This window comes from Seriola aureovittata, chromosome 8 (assembly GCF_021018895.1).
Source record: "Seriola aureovittata isolate HTS-2021-v1 ecotype China chromosome 8, ASM2101889v1, whole genome shotgun sequence".
Taxonomy (NCBI): domain Eukaryota; kingdom Metazoa; phylum Chordata; class Actinopteri; order Carangiformes; family Carangidae; genus Seriola; species Seriola aureovittata.
In genome coordinates, this window is record NC_079371.1 from 16,733,251 (window position 1) to 16,757,500 (window position 24,250).

General features: G+C 41.6%; 1 protein-coding gene across 2 annotated transcripts in view; it reads left to right on the top strand.

Moving 5' to 3' along the window:
* LOC130173673 (A disintegrin and metalloproteinase with thrombospondin motifs 2-like) overlaps positions 1–24,250 on the top strand; it is a 108,442-nt gene that overhangs the window by 40,238 nt on the left and 43,954 nt on the right. For both annotated transcript variants that reach the window (XM_056383118.1, XM_056383119.1), the window contains exon 3: positions 8,642–8,819. In XM_056383118.1, the coding sequence (XP_056239093.1) occupies positions 8,642–8,819 (178 nt within the window). The remainder of the gene's footprint in view (positions 1–8,641; positions 8,820–24,250) is intronic.

The window sequence follows — 24,250 nt, forward strand, 5'->3', positions numbered from 1 at the left end:
GGAATGAACCTTCCTGCGGGGTTGAACTAAGTTTGATCCAACAACGTATCAGTTTTATGATATACAGCCTGTGGGCCCTCTGCAGCAAACCTGCCACCCTCTTAAGAAAGTACAGGCCTTCTGCTAATACCTGAGCCACACTGTGAAAAGAAAACAGTGGAGACCAAGTGTGGATCGTGTAAACATTCCCCACATTCGTCCCCGATTCCTCCATCTTGGCCAGGCCAAGAACATTTGGCTGGCTAGGAAATCTGTCAGACTGCTGCGAGGAAAGAAGGGAAGGGTGAGACAGAGAGAAGAACAACAAGGGAGGATGAGGAGGAGGAGGAGGACCTTTGCTTTATTCCAGTGCTGAGCTGATTATGGAGTAAATTTCACTGTATTTTGTAAATTCTCTTTTTCTCCTTGCATGGTACCCTAGAATTTCTTTCAGCTTTTCCCCATAAAGTTCATCTTAACATTTTTTTTATTTTTCATGTGTCACTTTCAAATTGTCTCATTTTTACCTACTGGTTCCTTTCCCCCATCACTTCTTCCCAGCTGGTCATTTCTTCTGCTTTAACTGCTCTGCTCATTCTGTCTCTGTATCTTCTCCTTCTCCCTTCCTCATACTGCTGATTCATAATCTCTGTTTGGACAGAAAACAGAGGGAGGGAGCTTCTGTCCTGATGAATAACAACAGGAATTGGGAGAGAGAGAGAAAGCGAGAACGGGATACTGAGGCAGCCTCCTTTGCAAACTGCCTGCCTGGCTGGCACTCTGTCTCTCGGTCTGTCTGCCAGACTGTCAGTGACTGTATTTCTGTCTGTGTCAACGCTCTCGCCCTGAACCAAAATTTCCACATATCATGCGGGCAGGATGACCAGGTTTGGCTTACTGCTGCTATTCTTAGGCTCGTGCCATCCAGTGTATGTTTAAATAATATGGCCTGCGTTTTGTTCTCTCTTGTCTGTCGTCTTTTTCCAACACCTGGCCGTGTCTTCACTCTCACACATTAGAGTGCCGCTACCGCTTAGTATTATGGAAAAGAGGTGGAGTAAGGGAGGATGGTAAAACTAATGGAATTGTAAGAAGAAAAGACGAGATCAAAACTTAGTGTATGACTTGACTGCTTCATGGGCTATTTGCATTCTTCCCCGTGTCAGCCGGTTTCAGCCCTTTATCTGTTTACTTCTTTCCTGCTCTCTGTGCTCACAGATAGTGTTTTAATACAAAGGTTTTCCAATGAAGTTGTTATCATGTACAGGTTTTCTGTTTCTGTTATCAGACAGTGGAAGTATGAAACAAAAACATGACTAATTAAGACAACATGTTAACCAGGAGTCACTTCCAAGCCATTTCCTGCTATTCTGCTGCTAAAGTTTTATAGCTGCGACGTCATCTGACATAATCACCATAAACATAAGATAAAGACAACGTCTATGCTATGGTTTTGGATATATATACTTGTAAAATGATCATTCAGAGAGAAAGTTAGAAGCTCATTCACATCAGCTGCCGTGTGGTCAGCATAGAGAGGTGTGCCTGTGAAGGCAAATCCCTACCTCGTGCTCGTAGTGTAATACTGCCAACTCTCTTCTACAGAGAGTAGTGATGTTTGTCCAAGAAGCTAGATTTGTGACTATAGGTGCTTCTTTTTTTTTTTTTTTAAATTACAAAGCTGCTAAAGGGGTCTGAATAGCCTGTTAAAGCATCGACAAAGGCACTAAGTTGTCAACACTGCTTGTTTACACCAAATCATTTTGAAAAAGCATCGACCAACACTAACTCCAACATGTGGCATTCAGCTGACCAATGGTGTAACTTCATGTTCAGTCAGTCTGTCAGTCAGTCAGCGACATGCATTTATAAGGCTGCCTCGCTATTGCAGTCAAACTAAAAAATGAGGGAGAAACAAAGCAAAATGGAAAAGAGTAGAAAAAAGAAAAAAGTGATGGAGAAGAAAATTAAATGGCAGCAAAGAGGGAAAGGAGATAAAGGAAGAGTGAAAATAGCATTGAGGTTCAGAAGGGGGTCAGACTCATGAGATGGAAGATGGTTGTGGAGATAACTGTGACATTGTGGAGGATTCACAGAGGGTCTTTCCTGTTTATTGATGTCTCCTCCTCCTCCTTCCTTTAACTGCTTCACTTTAACAGTCCCCCCTTCTTCTTTCAGGACTCACAGACAGTATGTGCCTGAGTGGAGAGTTAAAACCTGGAATGACCCAGACACTGTGTGTTAGTGTATATGAGTGTGTGTGTGTGTGTGTGTATATGAGTGTGTGTGTGTGTGTGTGTGTGTGTGTGTGTGTGTGTGTGTGTGTGTGTGTGTGTGTGTGTGTGTGTGTGTGTGTGTGTGTATTTTGGCTGACATACTGTGATCAAAAATGTAGGTCAAAGATGAACAATTTGCAAATGAGGTGGAGAAAGCAGGGAAAAAGAAATAGAGGGTGACTGGAACAGAGTTGCCATGTATGTGTATGTATGTGAGGTCGTGTAGGGGTGTGTTTTTTTTTTTTAGTGACCATTTTTAGAAACCACTCTATGTAATGAGCCGAGCAGGGTGACAGGGATGGGGCTGCATCGCTAAGTCCTGCGCGGCTTAAATCGCACTGGCATCTGGATTCTTCTCACACACATAAACACACACAACCTGTCAGTGTGTGTGAGCATGCGTATGTGTGTGTGTGCACGCGTCAGTGTTTGTGCAGCTGACAGAGGACAGAACAGAAAACGGTATGAGACGCTACATGAAGGAAGGCCTCCGACATGTTTACATTTGAAAAAGTTTGTTTGCTGGATCAGATTTAGTCTCCTCATCCTCCGTGCATATCTCTGATTAACATAATTAGGCAATCGCCTCGCTCTTCAGGACATTAGCAAATAATTTAATTCACTTAATGAATCTGTCTTAATACTTAACCTTAATTGCGGTTCTCTCCCTCTTCCTGCTCCTTCTGTCCTCTACCTTTTCTCCTGCCAGAGTGAAGCAGCAGAGAGGAAAGGTTTGCCAAGGGGTCATAAATGTCTTATATATTTAGCTTCCCTGAATGTTTTAAATAGCTTTGCTTCATGCCACCTTCATAAATTTCATATAAATCTACATTTTTGCCAGAGCCATATTTAAAATCCAAACACAAATCTTGGCTTTCTCTGAGCTTGGCGGGGAACCATAAAGGTATAATTTGCCGCTGATGCGATTAAATAAAACGCTGTTTATATTTGCAGTGACGTGTCCTTTTAATCTCTCTCTCTCTCTCTCTCAGAAGTGTGTCTAATTTTTCAAATCAGCCTTACTATTGTACAAGCCTGATTTTCTTATGACTCAAAGAGTGAATGAATTGGAGGGTTACACTGTATGAGTGAGTCACTATCAAAGCTATATTTGTGCGTGGATGTGTGTTTGTGTGACTGTGTCTGTCCTGCCTGCCTCGTGGATGCATGCATGCAACTGTGTGTGCAGTTAGGTGGTGGTAGCAGGGGTTATGAATCAGATCAAACACACACATACACACATAGTGACACCAGATCAAACATACACGCACCGACTGCCTGCGCTGGACTGAGCTGAAGGGCCCCGACCGGGTGTGACTTTGATCCTCACCACAACATCCGCTCTTCCACTCCAACACTGCTTTTCCTCTACTCATCTCTCTCACGTGCCCCTCAGGACACTTACCCAGGACTCCAGTTACTCCTTTCAGATCTTCAAATAGAGCTCGGTGTGCCTTCAAACACAGAGGATCCTCCTGTTGTAACTGGACACTCGGTGTGTAGGATCCAGATTTGGAGCCTGCCGAGGGGCTTCAGGTCTCAGAGGGAGGGTTGTGGTTAGTGTCACCATCTCATTGGCTGTGACAGTTATTATCCCAGTTGTATGTGTTGAGCTGTAAGCATGTGTGGCTGGTGCAGGTTGCTAATGTGCTAATGTTTTCCCTGCTTTAATCTTGATGATAAATGACTCAAATGTAATTTACATCAGTATTCCTTATGGTGGCAATTTATTTCTGAGCTTAGTCCAGACTGGTATCTAGCCACCACCCTAATACAATAGAGGTGAATACATTTTCGTTTGTACTAGTGAAAGTAATGAACTATAATATTTGAAAATCTAAACAAAAGTTTTTCTAACCACAACACTTGCTCCAGTTGCACAGACTTTTCTATGGACACTTTTCATTTCAAAACTGAAAATGTTGGTGGATTATTTTGACATAATATACTTTAATATAATTCATATAAAATTTCCTAAAAGTATCACTTTGGCATTATTAACATTTAATGCAGAGATCATGGCTGTACTAAGAAGCGATCCAACAGGTGGTATTTTTTTTTCCATCACAATGTTGTTTACAGTCTATGTTGCCTTGACTGTGTGCAAATGATCCGTTGTTGTGGTGGCAAGCAGACATAAACCCCGAAACACTGAAGTAGATAATAGAATAATGGAGAAGATTCTCCGCCATGACCTTTTCAGCCAGATGTGCAGTGACGCATATTGTGTGTGAAGTAAAAATCTTTTATAATCGCTGTGGGTGACGTCAAGATGCAGAGAGCAACTGTGTCAGATTTAAATGTCTCACGAGGGTGAAGTGGGGGATAATATGCTAAATTTTAACACATCTAACCTCATAAAAACCTTTTCAGGCTCATCACCCAAAGGAGCACAATGACTTTACTGTAATAGGAGAGCAGCAACTAGCAAGGAACCTGATGCCACAGCAAATCCCTGAAGAAGAATTCATGATTGGAGACTAACATATTTTGTAGTAGCAGGTGAACAATCATGTGAAAACACAGGATACGTTCATGTGTGGGATCACCTTCAGCCAAGATACACCAGACCTATTGAACTACTCAAACCTGTACACCTCTAAGAGCCTGATTAGGGATGTAATCTAATATGAATACACTATTCGGATATGAACACAAATAGTACATTTAGAACACTTTCAAACATCATTTGAATTTTTGCAGTAATTTATTATTTTTATTTATTTTTTATTTATTGTTTTCCCTCTTCACTTGATTTATTAAAACACACCAAAAGATGTTATTTTGTTAATTCTATTGTTAATTCCTTCCTACGTCTTGGGTTTATCCAGGAAATAAACACACCCAGAGACAGTTAGAAGCTTTGCATTACACCCCTACCAACTATGTGCTTGATCTTCACCTGCAGCTTATCACTATGTGGCCCTCAACCCTGTCTTTGAATAACCTAACTCATGTCGGCACATTAAGGCTGGTAGTGTACTGCCGATGAATCTGAATTTCTCTCACTTGTTCTGGACACAGTGTTTGGACAAGCCTCCCTGTAATCCCCTCCACTAGGACTTGGCCGCTTCTGCTTTAGAGGAGATGAAGACAATGCTTCTCACTATGGAAATGTGTGCAGACGCTTTGATGCTTTATTCACTCCGGCTTTTCAAAGGACGTGTCCAGTTCTTCGGCTCCCTCGCACCTTCCCCTCTCTCTAACCCTCCGCCCCCACTATGCCGGCTCTGATCGATCCAACCATGTCTCCCAGTCCCACATGTCATCTTTTTTCTTTGACACTGCTCTCCTCTCCCCTCTGCTTGGTATTCTGGAGTGGGAATGCATGCACCATCGCGGATCCATCAGCTCCGATCGGAATGCCGCACCACGGCTCCGGGAAATGGAGGGATGAGAAGAGAGAGAGAGAGGTGGAGTGAGAAAGGGAGAGAAGGAGAGAGAGAGAGAGGGCAGGTCAGTGGCTTGTCGACATCCTTCCGGGACCGAAGCCTTAGACTGACAGGGAGAGAGAGATAGGAGAATGGGAGAGGACGAGAGTAAAGGCAAGAAAAGGAAACCTTTTTATTTCTGAGGGGCCACTTTTGTTAATATCCAGCTCCTTTCAAATCAGCCTCTCAGGGGTATTCAAGGAGCATGCAAGTTCTTAAACTCAATTTTATTTAGCGCTCAAAGGATTCAATAAGAGTTATGCATACTCGTATCCACAAAAGAATATAGCCGGGGTGCTTTCATAAATTAAAACTGCGCTCAGTTTTGTTACATTCAGGCTCCACACAAGGTGCTTTACCATGGATGATAGAGACATTATGGATACAGACGTGGCCAGTGAAATGACTTCTCTCATGACTGCACTTCACACAGTCGGCCCCTGAGATAAAGTCAAAAAAATAATGCCCAGTATATGCAGTATATCTGTTTTCTTACATTCACGTTAAATCAATTTCATTTTCGTAGTCTTGTGTTTGAGAGATCTCAACTCAGTGGAACTTCAGAAAACACTTGCAAATAGACAAATGGAAAAGCAAATGATAAAACATCATTAACAGTTTGACACTTTAGGTAGCAGTTAAAAAAGAAAACATAAATAAGGAACGCACAAACAAGTTAAGAAACACATTCACCAGTTGGACAACATGTACACATAAAGAAATGCGCTGCAATAACTGAAAGTTAAAATTCAAGTCATACAAAACACAGTGAAAATTTCCTGAGCACAATAAAAACTGATGAATACACTGACCCAATAAGCTGCCAAGGTTTATTTTAGTTTTAACATTCTGATTGTGTGATTACAGTATTTGGGATATGTTTATAAATCTAGCGTTCGCCTTTAAACCTCCAGTAACTGACTTTTCTGGCCACAAAGCAGAAAACAAATTGTGAACACAGCAATGACATATCGTCACCCTTAAGTTGATATGTCAAACAACATCCGCATTCCTGTAGAGCTGTTACTCTGGCCACCCAAGAAATGTAGGGAGTCATTCTCCTTTTTAGCTCTTTAGCTGCCATATGCATCACTATGTTCAGCACCCAGTCACTAACTTACTGTCTGTCTCCTGTTTGGTGATGTGCACATCGTGTACAGTGGGAATATCAGAGTTTTTTTTGTTGTTGTTGACAACAGCTTCCTGCTGCGTCTGGAAATGAGATTGATGAGAGCAGTGAGACTGAACCAAAACAGTGAAGTTGCAGGTCGTAAAACCAAAACAACAAACTGAGAGACGTTAAGTCCTTTTACATAAAGCTGATGAGAACTGCAGGTATGGGTGTTAATTCTAATGGGTTCATTTCTGTTTAACACACAAATAGTCATGTGATACACGTTTGTTTACATTTTATTAAATATTGATTGTAGCTGATTTAACAAATTATTTATTAACTCATCAGTTTTTCATTTACCACAGAATCGTATATGGTGTTCATCTCAGCTCAGTTGTGTACAATTTGCAGTGTTTCTCTATTTGCTTGTGTCTGCATGTTGCATATAGCATACGGTACGTTGTCAGATTGGTGGATGTGTTTGTTAATTGGCTTGTGTTTTGTTTGTTGTCATGTGTTTCACTGAGGCTGCAGTGTGTTGGGCTCTCTCGGCCTCTCTAATGTAGTCCAAAATATAGCATAAATTGGTCTTAGACGGTTTCACCATCTTAGCAACATAAAACACCCTCTTTAATCACTTGGTTTGGAGGAGGAAAAAACTTTTCACAAAAAGGGAAAGCCTTTAAGTAGAGGAACAGAGGAGGGATCCCTCCTCCAGGACACAGGGACAGGCATAAATTATCAGTAGTAGAAATAAAATATGTAGAAATAAAATGACAAAATATTCAGTATAATAGGTTAAGGAGGTTAAATGGAGATTTGAATGTTGCACTCCAGACATACAGTTTTCTATTTCTGAAATATGCCTAGAGGCTGAAGCATGACTGTACTTATACAGACTATTACAGTCAGTCATTTGTAGCTTGAGTTTTCTGACTCCCAGCTCCCATGTCTTTCTGCAAGATTCTGTGCAGTGCAGTCCACACTCAGCTTTTCATCACACGTTCTTTTGTAATGTATACTGTATTTTTATTTTTTTTTATCATCTGCTGACTTTCTTCTCTTCAACTTGCTCATCATCCCTTTCCTTCTCCTGTCAGAGTGGAAGGGAGAAGCACTGATCGTATCGATGTCCTCTTTCTTCTTCATTTATCACTCTCTTTCTTTTGCAATCTTCCTCTCCAAAGCCTCACTATCCTCTCTGTGTGTTCTCCCCCATGGCTTTCCTCTACAGCAGTGCGTTGCCTTGGTAATTACCAGTTGTCTTAAACAGACAGATGGAATAAGAGAGAGTGACGGGCAATTTTCCCAGTGCCTGTTTTTCCCGTGTATGTGCACGCAACTCCTTTTTGCGTGTGTGTTCTGTATGCACGCTTCTTTACTTCTCTCCATCTCTCCATCTCTTTCAGGCTTCCTCCTCACCCCCCTCTCCCTGTGAGCTTGCATTTGTGCATGGCTGATGTGTGTTTGTGTGAGTGTGTGTGTGTGTAAGGTGGACGGGGGAATTACCTGACAGAATGCGTTAGTTCAGGATGGGAGTGGGACAGTCTCATCTCCTCGCTCTTGTGTTGGCCATTTTAGATGCCAGGTGTCACTCTGACCCTCTTCAGGGCTGTAAGCGATCACTGCTGTCCTCTTCTCTTCTCGTTTTTCCCAGCATGCCACTAAAACAGCAATGGAGTAAAGCAAGGGGCTATTTATTTCTATAAACTGTCAGACCAAGAGAGGAGGATGGATGGAGTAGGGAAGAGCAGGGGCTGGGTGTTAGGTGGGGAACATGATGCCAGAGTTCACCTACTCATATTCATGTCATCCAATTAATTTTCCACACTTTCTTTCAGGCTGGCATGATCAGGACGGAGCAAGAGGAGTTTTTTATCGAGCCGGTGGAGAGGGGCGATGGAGTGATAGAAGAGGAGGAGGAGGAGGGAGGAGGAGGAAGGACACACATCGTCTATCGCTCTTCAGCCGTAAAGAAGGCGCCCATCAGCAGCACGGCGGCAGACTACCACTCCAGAGGTCAGTCTGTGGCTTCCACTCTTCCATCCTCCACCTTTGTACATCCTTCACGGGATGCTTCTCATGCAGCTTTCAGCTCAATCGTTTCCGTTTTTTCAACTTAAACTGCAAGCTGAAAGCTAATTCCCCGATCATTCCCCTTTCAATTTTAAACCCACAGAAGTGTGAAAATTTCTCTTCAAGTCTTGCAAATTTGACTTTTTGTCAGCATTATTGTTTTTTGCTGTAAATCCTACAACACTGCACAGGCTGTGCTCGTTCCTTCTCAAATAAACTATAGACAAGTATTAAACCATTCTTCCCTCATACACACCTGGTTATATAATCATATCAAACTATTGTATGCAAAGACAGCGAGTCACAGTGAGCATACCCTGCTGTCAAAAAGATTACACCTACACACACTCAAACGCATCCTCCTGTCACTGCACTAATTTTCCAGCGAGAAAGGAGTGAAATATGGAGACACATGTTTGATTGGTAAGGTAACACCTTCTGAATTTTTTTATACGCTTGCCTTGGCTGCTTTAACAGTTAACAGCTAACACTCAAGTCTTTGGTTTCTCATCACGTCTGCCTCCATTTTCCACTCTGCAGATGAAATAAATGAACTGAAACAACAGGAAGGGCCATTATTTTAGAGGAAGCATAATACTTAGAGTTTGACATAGCGTGTCGGCTCCAGGATTAGAGGGAAGCAGAATAAATGTGTATTCAAATAGGCTTTAATACGCAAGGTCTGAACATGATCACACAAGATTAATTATGTTGTCATTATGAAAAGTCATCTCTTCATCTGTTTTAATTTGTATTACTCCGAAATCTTATTTATTTTCAATGAAATGAAGAAAAATAAAATCTGGCGATGAAAAGTCATATGACTGATAAAGGGTGTTCGCACACTCGCCTCGCACTTTAAACGAATTTATCAACAAAATTTATCTAACAGTGTTTTTTACTTTGCTGAACACAAAAATAAAGGAAGGAAGTTTTGATCATTGATTTGCAAGTTTGGAATATGCATGTATTTATTATTTTATATAACCCCAAGGGACAAGAAGCACCAAAACTCTCTCTTTAATTATACATTTCTCAGTCTAATGTTGCACCTTCAAAAGCACTTAATGCTGCTTCTCTACATCAGTAACTCCCTACAGTAAGATATACACGTAAGAAAGCACCGTAACACATGTTTCAATCTTTTATTCATCTAAAGCCTGGGGACAACATTTAATGTTCATGAACAAGGATGAAGAAGAGCAATGTCATTGGCTAATATGGAGGGCAACATATATGATCCACTGCAACAACTAATAAGACTCTCATTTCATAGAAACCAGTTGCATATACTGTGACACTCAATTGAACATAAAGTGGGGAGATATTATAATTACAGCAGGCATAGAAGTTTGCATTAATTTGGAAAGTACTACATCTTGGCTCATACCAGTTGACCCAGAGTATACACTATATAAAATGTCCACATCTTATTATTGTACAAAACACAAATTGAAAAAAAAAAGGAAAGAAGGCAAGAAAACTTCCCGGAAAATAGCATTTTCAGTATTGTCAGCTGTACTGTCAAGAACTTGGCATGCTGGGAAAAATATTACTGCAATGCATGCCTCAGGCTTGTGTCAGTAGAAGTGGCTGTCCAATCACTGTGACTGATCTGATGCCTAAGAGTCAATCAATTGTGACCCCGACCAGTGCAAGAGTCTGCATCTCAACTAATCACCAAAGCAAAAATATTCTCAAAGAAGCGCGTTGTACAGACGCGAGTCGAAACGCTTCATAACGAGTGTATCACGATAGACGAGATCAGTGTCTTCCTATTCTGAGCAGTTGACTCAAGAATGTCTAATAATATACAGAAAGAGAGAGAGAGTTTCCATAGGAACACCCAGTGAGGACAGACTGCATTAGAGTAACACAGATCTGCTCCCACTGTTACTGATACCTGGCAGTACATCCACACACATACACACACACACACACACACACACACACACACACACACACACACATATGTAAGCATGAACACACACACTGAACTGAAGAAAAAAAAAATCCTATACGGAAACTCACTCACAGACAGGATGTAACCACATGCAGCTTACACAACTCCCTTGATCATACATTTACACTTCTGAACACACACACACACACACACATACACACACACACACACACAACACGTCTCACTGCTCCTTGTTGCCTTTGAATCTTTCTTTCTAATGAAGAGTGGGGTGCAGATCAATAGCGTAGGATAGAACAGGCCTCAGTGTGTGTGTGTGTGTATGTGTGTGTCTGTGTGCGTGCATGTATGGCGTGGGCATGAGTTCTGTGGTCGTCTGGCTTCGATTGCTGGGATTTTCAAGGCTAAGCAGACAGACGGACTGACGGACAGACAGACAAGCAGGCATGTGCTGCTCCCAGTAGCATTTGATGTGGATCTCTCTCTTCGTTTCTCTTCTCCTTTTCCTTCTTATCTTTTGTCTTGGCTATTCTAGACCACAACATTATGTAAACATAAGGTTTACCTTCCAGTTGTTACATCATATCACTAATATCACAGCCACATGGACACATTGGAAGCACATTACAGATTCTCCTGCCTTCTCACTCTGCCCCCCCCCCCCCCCCCCCCCCCCCCCGCCCCCCGTTAAAACCAAATCAAATTCTTTTCCTCTCCCGTATATTGTCTTTCTCAGACAGTCACTCTCTGTAGATCAATCAGGGAAATTAGCGAATTAATTAATAATCAATCAATCATTTCTGGAGATCTCCTTCGCCAAGCCTGCTTAATTCACAGCAAGTTATTGAGTGTTGGACTCATTTCCTGGCTAAAGACAGAGGTAAGGAAGTTATATTTAGCAAGGTAATAGAAGAGCTCAAGAAGGAGAGAAAGAGAGATGAAGACAGAGCGAGATTGATCGGTTTCTTACACCATAAGCTGAGGAGGTGTGAATCAATGTCCTAAGTGGAGAGAGCAAGCTTTATTATTAATGTGGCACATTCGTCAATTAATCGCTGCAGCGATAGAAAACGAAGGATTGCCATTCATTTTTAGCCGGGCGGACAGAGCTCCATCCTTCAATCTGTCTTTTCCTCCCCCTTTACAATTTCATTTTATCTCCTTCTTTTATCTGTGGTTTTGATCAATGTCTTTCTGTTCTGCTAATTTTACTCTTTTTCTCTGGGTCTAGCGTCACTTGCTACTTTTTGCCCCATAGAAACTCTCATCTTGTTTTCCCCCATTCGTCCTCTGGTGTCAGCAGATATGACTTCATGTTTTTGGTTTATTTTTTGCTTGTTTTTTCTGAGGTTGGTCAGTGAGGGTGGAGTAGTGTTTTGTCCAGGGGGACTGGACTGTATGTGTGGGTGTGTTGCTTCAGCTGTGTGTATACAAGCATGTGTATGCATGCCAGTGCAGTGTTGTTGGACTACCAGAGGACTTTTTCCCATAATCCTCTTCACCTAGTCTGCTACCTAAACTTAAATCCCACTTTAATATTATGCATAAATTTCACCCAGGGATCTTTTTTTTAACTGTTTCCTGTCTAAATGCTCTTCTCAGCACTGAAGAAGCAACATGACCGGCTGCCGTATGTTATGTTTTGGTAGCATGGTATCCATCAGCCCTGTTCTCCGCTGTCATGTACAGTAGGCTATAGAATTATGATACAAAACAGTTGTCCTTTGCAGCTGACTTGTTGTCATTGACATTTCAGTTGTATTGTTCTCAAGGCAGAAATGCTCCCTGCAGCCTCAGGGGGCAAAGCCATTGCAATTAGCTGGTGGGCTGACACTGGGCGGAGGACAGAGGCAGGTACACAGCACCCCATGCATCTGCACAAAGCCGGCATTTGTTTTATGCCTCGGGCGCTGCTGTTCTGTGCCGTTCTAGTATGTTTTTGCTGTATTCTGTTATGTTTTATTGTTCTGGGTCGACGTGAAGTTGTTCAGTGAGTGTTGCTGTGTTGTTGGTGCATGCCACGTTGCACAGCGCTGATACAATGACGCATCAGCCTCAGTCTGGGCTGAGAGGAAGTTGAAGCAGGTCAGACAGAGGCCAGTGGTGCTAGTCACCGTAGCTTAATGTCTGCCTCTCGCATCCAGAAAATGAAGGGGGCTCCCTCGAGAACCCACTCTGTCTCTACCTCTCTCTCTTTTTCTTGCTTCACTCCCCCTTTTTGCTCCCCTCTGCTCTGTCTCTGCTGGTGTGACACAAGGATAGTCATATGGTGCAAGGGGTTTTAAGAGGAGACTCATGTTTAAGCACTTAGAGATGTGAGCACGCACACGTACACAACTCAAAAATGGCCTGAACTCATCCTCGGTGTGTAACAGGGTGTCCCAGCAGACACTTTTCGGTACAGCGTGCCTCTTGTTGGAATCCCAAATAGCCACCTAGAAGGTGACATTCTTCTGACATTATTATGAGGCTTATTTAAGACATTGTGCTAAGAACATCCTCTAATCACCTTCCTTTAGACCTACACTACCACAAGCTGCAAGTGGATGTGGACAACTTTAAAGAGAAATTACAGTGTCATAGAACCAAGGTCTTATTTTTGTAGTTTTGGCTGTAATTCCAGAGGGGTCAGACAACACAACCCGCCAGGTTGGCCAAACATTTGTGGAAGTGAAAACATTGTAATAAACAGGAAATTTCCGCTGAGCAGATACTCTGCAGATTAGTGCCTCACTCCATTATCTAGCCCAGTTCCTGAAGCGACATGTCCACATTCATGGTGTGTCTCCCCATTCACCCTGAAGGAAGATGCCCTAGTATGAATGAGTTCAGGAGCCGCCTGTCCTGAGAGTCTTTAGGCTGCTGTTAAGCTCTAAAAAGAGTAGTTATCAAGGAGAATTCCTTAACCACATATAGACTATGTAAACAATGTCATCTGCCAAGGCCCGTCTGAGGCTGAGCATTTTTAGCAGGGGAAACCTAAAACTTAGCAGCAAATTCCAGGATCTGGAATCATAAACCTCAGTGAACCATTATAGTGCAGTAAAATATGGGCTGTAAAGCTCAAGATAGTCGTCTAGAATAAATGTATATAGTGTTGAATAGAAGGTGTTAATTGGAGGTGTTTAAAAAGTTAATTTCAGCAGGGACCCACTTTGGATCAGGAGTGTGCATCAGCGCATACCTGTGTAAACACACGAACATGCAGCCAAGCAGAAACATACACACACAAAAGACAAAACACAAAGGTACAAAAGTACTCACATGTACATTGCACGCGCACACACACACACACACACACACACACACACACACACACACACACACACACACAGATACAGTATATATGCGTGAATGAGTGCTGGCCCAGGTGTGCCTCTGGGTGGAAATTACAGTGCGAGGAGGGGAAGTATTTCAGCAGCCAGCTGCTTCCTCTCTCCCTCTCTGTGGCCACTGGCTCTATCCCTGGAGAGCACAACTGGCTTATTACCTCACTCAGCATATGTGTGTTTGTGTGTGTGTGTGTGCAGTCATGCATTCCTGCATGTATGTGTGCTCCCCTGTGCTTTTGCGGGTTTTATTTCTTGCCTGTTTCACTCATGACTGACTGACAGCATTTGTGCGTCTACTGGTGTGTAAGTGTGTATTTGTCCGTGTGCCTGCGCTGGGTCCCTCTGTGTGTGTTCTCCCTCTGGCTCATCTGACTCCTCACCTGCTAGTAAGCTCCCAGCAGGCCTTCCATTGAGCCGTCACTCAATGTGCCACGGCGCTGTCTTTAAAAAGAGCAGGACTCCGGGGATAATAGCAGGGTGCGGCCGACCTCTGCTCCTGTCTACAGCCACTGCTTCTACACTGACCCACACACAGTTTGTCTGTGTGTGTATGTGCGTCTTTGTGTCTGTGTATGTGTGTGTGTGTCTGTGTGTGGGTTTCTGTCTGTCTGTGAGACAACGAGAGAGTGAGCAATGAGAGGATGAGTCGGAGAAGAAGGGAAGCCTTGGAGGGATGAAGAGGAATAGTGTTATTAAAGCCTTAGTGACTGAGAGAGCGTCACTATAATCATGGTGATCATAGTGTTTTGACAAGATTAGCACCTTTCCGAGCTTTGGTGCTGCCTCTGATGTGGTGTTCATATTTTCAGAACCATTCTCTTGATGTCAAAATCCTGCTACATAGCTAAGAGTGTCTCCATACTATCCATAGTTTATTTGTCCAATGGGAACATTCCTGTCTGGTGATAGGGATCAAAATATTGTATAGTTAAGTTAAGGTTTTGAATTAGATTATGGATATAGTATAGGGATTAAATGCAGTGCTACAATATTCAAAGCTTGTGTGCGATTATATCAGAAAAACAGTTCAGGCATTATGATTAGATCATATAGCTGTGTAGACATCTCATTATTCATTATTCTTAGTTATGTTATGTGTAGTATTAATGCTTGGTTGAAAAAAAAAAACTAAAAAAAACATGTTTTATTGATACCAGGAAATTTTATGAGCAATATATGTATACATGCAGTAGCTTGACTATGATTGTGCAATGATAAAAATATATTTCATAATATCCTAGTACCTTAATTTTAATCTATGCTAACTTAAACGCAGAGCTCGCACACAGCAGGTACAACCATGTGACTACAATTACATGCAACAGACCTCCCTGGAGGTGGCCAGTGTTCTATGTTAGCATCCGTTATGTAACCAGTCAAGCTAAGGGACAGAAGCTCATGGAAGATGAGATGGCGTGTGACTTCCTTCCTCCCACTACTGTCACAGTGCTGCAAACACACTCTATCCGCGCACACACACACACATACACACGCTGTGTTAAATCTGGCACTATACTCAGAGAAGTGTGGGAGCCGCTGCCATCGCTGAATAAGCTTGATGTGCACGCTTGAGCAGGAAAATTTGACATTGTTTATAATGTTAAAGCTTCTACACATTAAGTAATAAAAAAAAAAAAAAAAAAGGAAACACATTTTTTCAGTTGTTTTGTCTGATTATAGCTCCTTTCAGACTATGTGGGTGATCTCCTGTTAGTTCAGTTGCATTTGTTAGGGGAGTACAATTTTCACCTTTATCATCTTTATAAGCACACAGAGTGTAGTGACTCCCAGCACGGCTCCATCCAGCATCTGAGCTCTAATCAGCCAGAATAACTGAAAACACCTGTGTGGGCGTGCAGGGCCTTTAAACTACAGTATGTTTGTCCCTGGTATGAGCAGCTTCTCACTAAAACACCATGTAGGTTAATGTAGTAATATGTGTGTAAAGAGGATGTAATACTATGGCAGCAGATACAGAGGTTAATGGAACCTCTCATGTGAATGAGGCTTTCATCGCTCTGGAGACCCAAATACAGTCATCGCTCTGTGTGTGTGTGTGTGTGTGTGTGTGTGTGTGTGTGTGTGTGTGTGTGTGTGTGTGTGGTGTGTGTGTGTGTGTGTGTGTGTGTGTGTAGTGGTTGTCTACTTCAGTGTGTGTGTGTGATTTTAACCCTTTAGTTTGTGTCTGTGATCAAATCTATGTTCGTATGATGACTGTATTACATAAAAAAATCCTCCCAAAGGCAGACACATGAAAGAACAAAAATGTGGTGTGACTAAAAATATAACAAAACAATCCTAAATGAAGTTTCACTTTTTTTTAGGTTTTTGGGGACCTTTCAACTGTATCAAATGTTCTTCATCAGCAGATGGGGTTTACCAAATTGCCTCTGTTGACATGTGAGCTCAGTAGCTGTAATGATTTCATTCGTAGCACCAAAACAATTCCAGCTCAAGGTAAATTTACTTACTTTTTCCAGAGGTTTTCAGCTGTATTACACAAACAAAAAAGTTCTATGGATGAAACTGTAATCGCTACTCACCATTCACGTCATCGGATTCATCCACATGATAACTAAGCAAACCCCATCTGCTGATGAAGATCATGTGCAATAGTTGAAAGCACCAGAAAAAGTTAGTAAGTGGATTTGGATTAGCATGTCAACCTTGGAGACTGCTGCTTCCAAAGTGAATAATCAACTTCACTGCTAAACAGTTTAAAAATATTTAATAGTGTTTGGTCTGCATTTTTCAGACTTCTAGTAAAAAAAAAGTTCACAGTTCACTGAAAGTGAAGAATAATAATAATAATACACATTTATCAGGCAACTTGCTTCTACTTGGGGAAAAGTGGAAGAATAATCTTTCAAATTTGCTCTCAGGTGATCACATGATTAATCACATGTACTGTATGGTTAGAACAAGTATAGTGACAAGGAATTAATTATCATCTCTACGTCTTTCACATAGTTTATTCTTTTGAAAAAAAATTAATGCTGCAAAAATATTTGTGTTTAATGTTTCAGTTCATTTTATTTTGAAACCCCACAGCTCTTATTTATTTATAATATATGGATAGGGATTAATAAAAGTATTTAAGAGAATTTTTTGGAAGTTGTAAGTTTGATAAAAGTATGAGTAGGAGTAACATTGAAGGATTTTTACTTTACAATAGCTTATTTTTGATTGTCTCAAACAAAGACGGGATATGTTTCTGTTTGCGCAGTGGCAATAACGGACAGACATCCGTGTCTTGAGAATGAAATTGTCAAAGTGGCGTGTGCGCCTTGTGGCTGCTGTCTGATTAGCAGAGTGATGGGTGGTGGTGGGAGTTTGTTAGGCTGCAGTTAATTTGCTGCTGCGCCCCCTAGGGAAGTTTAATTGAATAAAACACAGCTCTGTGCTTCTTCATTCAACATTGTCTATAATACTTGCCACAAGCATCAATTTATGGCTCAGACAGTCAGAAGGTTAAAAACGAGGAGGATATGTGATCAGTGTAGTATATTAGTATCTTTGTGAATTTTACTTTAAATGTGATGTACTAATGGATCACTATAGATGAGAGCGGGGGGGGGAACAGAAATTCCAATCATCTCCACCTTTGTCTTCAGTTCTTTGCTCCCTCTGAGCTGGCTGATACATCTTATAGCATTAGTCTGATGTGTTCAGATTTAGCTCGAATAAAAGTGGAGAATGGCTGTAGAGATGAGAGCATAGAGAGAGGGAGGGGAAAACAAAGCCCGCTTAGAGCTTAGCAGGAGCTGAAAATACACATTTGTCATTCTGTTTACTGCACCCAATGAACCGGAGTGACTGTCAAATCCAGATGGGTCATGTTGTGGTTGTCCATGCACTGTTGTGCCCTGACCTTTAATCATGTGTGCTTGTGTGGAGCAATTACTGTAACACAGTGGTGGTAGGAGGCAAACTACAGGCCAGGTTATTAGTCTTCATTTTTCAGAGATACTATAATCTAATGATACTTTCTAATTGTGTTGTTCTTGTCTCGCAGGCTCTGTTCACACACTTTAAATTGTGGCTGCAGCAACATGATTTAGTCACTCTTGGGTTCTTGAAAGACCAAGCAGGGCAATATGCCTCATTGAGAATTGGATGCCATAATTAATTGCAATTTAATGGAATTCAAGATCAACGTTTATATCAATTTCATTTCCAATAAATATCATTTATATAAAAAAATTATCCTTGATATTACTGCAAAATTAAATGTTAGCTCACCATCAGATTTGACTTTGAAGATATACTGTAAGTACAGAAAGATTTGTGTTTGTTAGTGTGTGTGTGTGTGTGTGTGTGTGTGTGTGTGTGTGTGTGTGTGTGTGTGTGTGTGTGTGTGTGTGTGTGTGTGTGTTTGTGTTTGTGATTGTGTAGCTGCAGGAGCTCAGTCTCAAAGAAATATCACAGAATTACAGATTTGGTGAAGTGAAATTAATGACGTTGTGGTGTAGGCAGTCTGTCCACTGCGTGTATGTGCAGTGCACACATGCAAGGTTGCCATGCAGAACGAAAGCACACTTTAGCTCTTGAAGACCAGAAAAGGATTGTTTTCCAGCACTTCAACCACATGCAACTGCATTAATTAAATAATTAATCTGAAATTTGATTTGAAATCATGCTTCTGCAACTCTAACTCTGCCAGTTCATTTGTTTCTATTCTACCTATTGTAACTGAAGACATGTAACTGAGATGTTTAGATCCTGCATCCAAAACTCTTTTGGCTGGTAACTGTTGTTAAATATTGAAACAATCTGTGTATTGTGCTTTCTACCAGGACCACAGTCTTCCCCTGACATTAACAAAGCGTTTAGAATTGCTTAAACATAACCATGGAAACATTAATCATAAAAAACTAATAAAGAGGCCAAGTGCTCAATCAGCTTCACATTGAGAAACCTTAAGATGCTCAAGAAGACAAGAAATACCATACGTAGGCAGAGCAAGGAGGAAAGGTGTATTAAAACCTTTATGGAGTCGGGTATATTAATTTTCCTCTGATTGCCAGGAGCAGCTATGAAATACATTGACAGTGAATGTTATGCAGGTATACATTCAGATTTTCCATTGTGAAAGTTTCTGTGTGAGACAGAATAATGCTGATCAGTTTGAAGTGTTAGTTTTACTCTGCTGGGAGAGCCAGACTGGGGGGGGGGGGGGGGGGGGGGTTCAGTTTGTTCTCTGTGGAGTGATCTGCATCCGAGGAGCTCTTGTAATACAGTTGAGCCACTGGTTTACATAGTCAGTTGAAAGTGACTGTGGAAGCCCTTTCCTTTTATGTAATGTGTCCTCTGCAGCTGTGGTCACAATCAAGCTGAGATAATTACTGAGCACGCTGGCATGTCTTCACTGCTGTGCTCTTTGCGTGTGTGTGTGTGTGTGTGTGTGTGTGTGTGTGTGTCGCAGAGCAGCTTATGTGCGAACTCTACCTCTCCTGCCATATGTATCGTCCTGTAGTGATGAGAGAGAGATAGATCATCTTCCATAGCAGATGTGCTGATGCCAGAGAAAACTTAGTTCACTTCTTTGGCATATTACCCACGCTCCCCCTGTGATCCTTCTCTCTCTCCAGCCTTCCTATGAGAACTCTGGGAGGTTTCTGAAAGTGTTCCCAGTCACGCTGACAAACCCCAGTGTTCTGGCTTGTGAGCATCAATGTGTGTGTGTTTTTACTCTTATCTTGCTCATACACAGTAGATAAACCCCTCCCCTCTCTCCCCTTCGCTTTCTCCTTTTGACCTCTATTCCTAAACCATCCATCCATGTCTATCTTTTCCTCTTCCTCATTCCTTGCTTCTCTTTCTCCTTCTCTTCTTCCTCACTCTCTAAAGAGTGGACTGTGTTTTACTGTCAAAGTTTCATGTCTGTTTCATCTCTGTTGGGTGTGGTCAGAAGTTTGCTCCAGGAACTACACCCAACACTGATCTCGCAGTGTACCGAAAACAACGTGGAGAACATTTTTTCAAACGCACAGGGGATGGGAGTGATCGTTACGAGAACGTTAACTTGAACTTGTGATTTTTTTAAAGATTAAATAGTGTAATTTCGGTGACATGCTCTAAAGGTTTCCATGTCATGCTCTGATTTGAGCCTGATTTCTGTATTTATGTGTCAGGGGATGAGGGGTGTATGAAGAATCGAGATGGGAGGGTGAATATGATGTTGCCTTGTAATTTGAAGGCGTGGAGTAACAGGTGGCGTCATAGATGTTGCACAGATTTACTTGATTTGAATTGTTTGCTTTTCATTTGAAAAAATTACTGTTACAATGATTAAAATAGACTGGATTCAGGATCAAGTGATGCACATAATTAACAAACTGAATCCAGGCCAGGATTTGCTACCAACAGTCTCATTTTCTTCCAGCTCTGGGAGTCCTGAACACTGTATGTTCTTTTGAGAAACTGGTCAGATATTTACTAAAATGTAAAATGATGATTAGCGGCATACGTCCACCTACACGATGCAAAACATCCAGGTGCAGACAGGAAGTTAAAAGACAAAACATCAGAGTTGGAGCAATTCCCCGTTGCTGAAATGCATTAGGTCAGTGAACAGAGGTAATTACAGAATGTAAGTACATTGAATGGATATTGCTGGAAAGAGTGCAAACCACAAATTGTTTCAAACATAGGATCTGATATAATGAAAATCTGAAGGATTATAACCCTAAATTACATTTTTATCCTCTTACTTCTTGCTAATTTTTCTTGTTGGCGAATCACCTCTGGCCTGCCTGCTGTAATGACTTTGAGCCAGGTTTGCGATCACAACGTGTCTGACTATGCAAAGAATGACTCACATACACATACACTACAGGAAGGAATGTAGGCCAAGTTCAGTTCTGGCTCTTCTTCTTCCACATTTCCTCCCACTATATCTCTCTGCATTTGAATTCCTCTTTTGTATCAATATCACAAGTGTGTAGTAGATGCTGCTGACTTTCTCCTAGCTCCACTTGTAGGTCATAATGCATCACCTAGTTTAGGAATGTTAAGTGGGATAAATAAGCATACCTGCAATGTTTGTTGCACCGATGCTTCCTGCGTCTGTGCCTTACATATGCTGTTTGTTGTCTGTGGAGTTTAACCAGTAATAAGTCGGCACAGATATCAAAGGTTTCTCTTATGAGGGAGATAAACAAGATACAAGATAGAGACGGGATACTGAGTAAAGAATGAGCAGAGGGCAGATAAGAGAAGAGAAATGAGGAGATGAGAGGGAAAGTGCCGTCTCGTTTAACTCCTCGTCACACCAGTTCAAACCTCTGAGGCTGAAGTTCATGCCAGGACTATCTGTAATTTAGCTGCTGATGTGATTTTAAAGCTATTAAAAAGAGAAACACTGTAAACAATTGAAGTCTTCTTAAAATAACTGCTGGGAAGACTGTTAAATGTTTCACCAACAAAGCTGTCATCGAGGCCTTTCAGAAAAAAAAAAAAAAATAGTATCTGCCATGAGGAGCTGTTTGCAGATTTCAGCGAACAAAACAGGAATATTGCTTTGGTGAAAGCAGCCACACTGTCACAACCTCTCTGTGTGGGTTATTTTTACTCTGAAAGCAGATAAACACGGCAATTACTAATGTTTAGCTGAGCTGCTACAGCAGCAAGCCTGCTAAATCCTGCTAATTAAGTCCAAAGAGGTAAAAAAAAAGAAGGAATTATTCTGTTGAGATATAAGAGGACGTTATTTTTTTAGTGGAGAAGTTCTAATCTGCTTTAATCACAGCTTTGATGGGTTTGTGGCTCTAATGCCTCCACTCTATTGACACACCCACACAATCTAAAAATGGGGAGATCCCTCTGTATATCTTGTTGTGTATTTGTGCGTATTTGTTTGATGTTCTTTCAAACTGTTACTTCATGATACTAGCAGGCATATTTATTTCCCTTAGATAAATTCACCAGGAGCACATGAAAAACACACACCGGGACAGACACGGTGGTGGTGTCTGCCTGTGGTAAGCGTGTTGCTGTCTCTGTCTGGGTAGTTAGGGCTGAGATTGCCAATAAATAGTGGCCAGTGGCCTTCAGCATCACCAGCGGGGAGAGATTTGTGTCCTCGTGCCTGATTGGTCCAGGCCTGAGGAAGAGAACAAACCATCTCGTTAATCAGGGAACGCTGTGGGGACACTGTGTGTGTTTCTGTGCCACTCACACTCGGTGCCGGTGGCACGTTGTCAAAATACTGCGTGTATGTGTATGTGTTTGTGTGATGTGTGTGTGTGTGTGTGTGTGTGTGTGTGTGAGGGAGGGAGAAGGAGAGAGACAGAGAAAGTGAGTGTTGTGTGTGTGCAATGTTATGTCAGGCGATTGAGACGGCAGCAGTGCAGAGCTGAGCCGATGGATGACAGATGACTGGGTGTTAAAGGCCGCAGGAGCAGCCATGACTCACAGACACACATGTGTGCGCACACTCTGAGCTGCCGAAGCTGTCACATTACAATCCTACCTGTGCTTACATTCCTCCTAGCACCAATTTTCACTTTTACGGCTGCCAAATAAAGTCTAGTGCAATGTCAAGTTTGAGTATCATCACTCTGTCGTCTATTACAGACTCAAATAATGTGCTAAATTTTCAGCTTTCTCCAAATACCAAACTTTTCAGCAATAGGGCAAGCAGACAATATTTACAGATTGATAACTTTGACTTTTTCAAGCTCTTTGCTTACTTCATGCTCCCCAAAGGGTTGAAACTCATAACAGCTGTGTTTGCTTTCTTGGTCCTGTGTGTCTAACTGTGTCAAACTGCCAGGTTTAGGGGCTCACACCCAGGCTGCTTATGGAGCTGCAAAGCAAATGTTAGTTTTGCTTTTAATCAAAAGCAACAAAAACACAGCTAAATAAGAGTTCTGCCAGTGTGTTGAGCTAGAGCATGTGGGGTATAGTGCTGTGCTAACATATGGAGAACAATATTGATTTTAAATTGAGGGTGAGATGATGAACAAACACTGGATCATGTGATTTACATTTCAGTAAGCTTTCTATCTCCACTCTAATCTCATATTAGCTCACACGAGGATACGGTTACACAGAAAGATGTATGGTACATGTAAATGCGTACGAAAGAAAAAGGTATCAGTGTACTTTTTGTACTGATAAAAAACAATGTCCCCCTAGTAGTTCTAGTAAGTCAGAGCTGACTGGGATTCCTTAAAATAGCGCTCAAAAGTGGACATTCCCACGCTTCATCTATCATCGTAATATCACAATGGATCAGCATGTTTTTTTCTTTGAAACCAAGAGCTTAAGTATGGGAACTGGTTTCTCATACTCTGAGCCAAAAGCACTGACAGCAGGCAGACATTATATCTGACAACCCATTGACAGTTAAAAAAGATCATCTTGTACAATGTCAAAGGAGTATTTAGCTTTGTCGGACTCACAATGGACAGTTTTCTGTTTTTTTTTGTTTTTTAAAGGTTCAAAATCAATGAAGCACAACCAGAGATATACTTTCTTTATTCCACACATTCATCCTTTCTTGTCAAAATGCTGCACCTACATTACCCATAATGCAACTCAACAGCAGACAGGTCGGTTGGAAATTCTGGGGTGTTATGCCGCTAGCGGCTAATGTAGCATGGAGACACGAGCCTTAAGCAGATATGAGGAATGAGCTATATAGGTTTGGTGAGGCCACTCCTTTCTCCACACCCCAGATGTTTACTTTACAGAGCAAACTTCACCTTGTAGTCACCTTGGGAAGAAATGGGTAGTTATGCAGCGAGTACACTTTTATAAATAAAAGTATTTGATCATGTTTAACCTCCAGCAGATTTTGTTGTGCTGGACATTTCATGATAAAAGCCGTTCATTGTTGCTGTTATCTCACTAAATAAACCACAAAACCAACACAATCAACGGAATAATAGTTAATCAGAATGACGTTATGATGCATTTAATGATACCAAAACTACTAAGATAGGTACCAAATGAATTATGTTGATTTAAATCAATTTGTCATATCTCTTCTCTTCTCCTTCTCTTATCTTTTTATATCATCCTACCAAACTTACGCCACTCCTTGTGTTTTTTTTCCTTCCTCCAGCTCCATCACCCATTCTGTCCTGGAGGTAGCCCCAGGGCTGCCAGGTGTG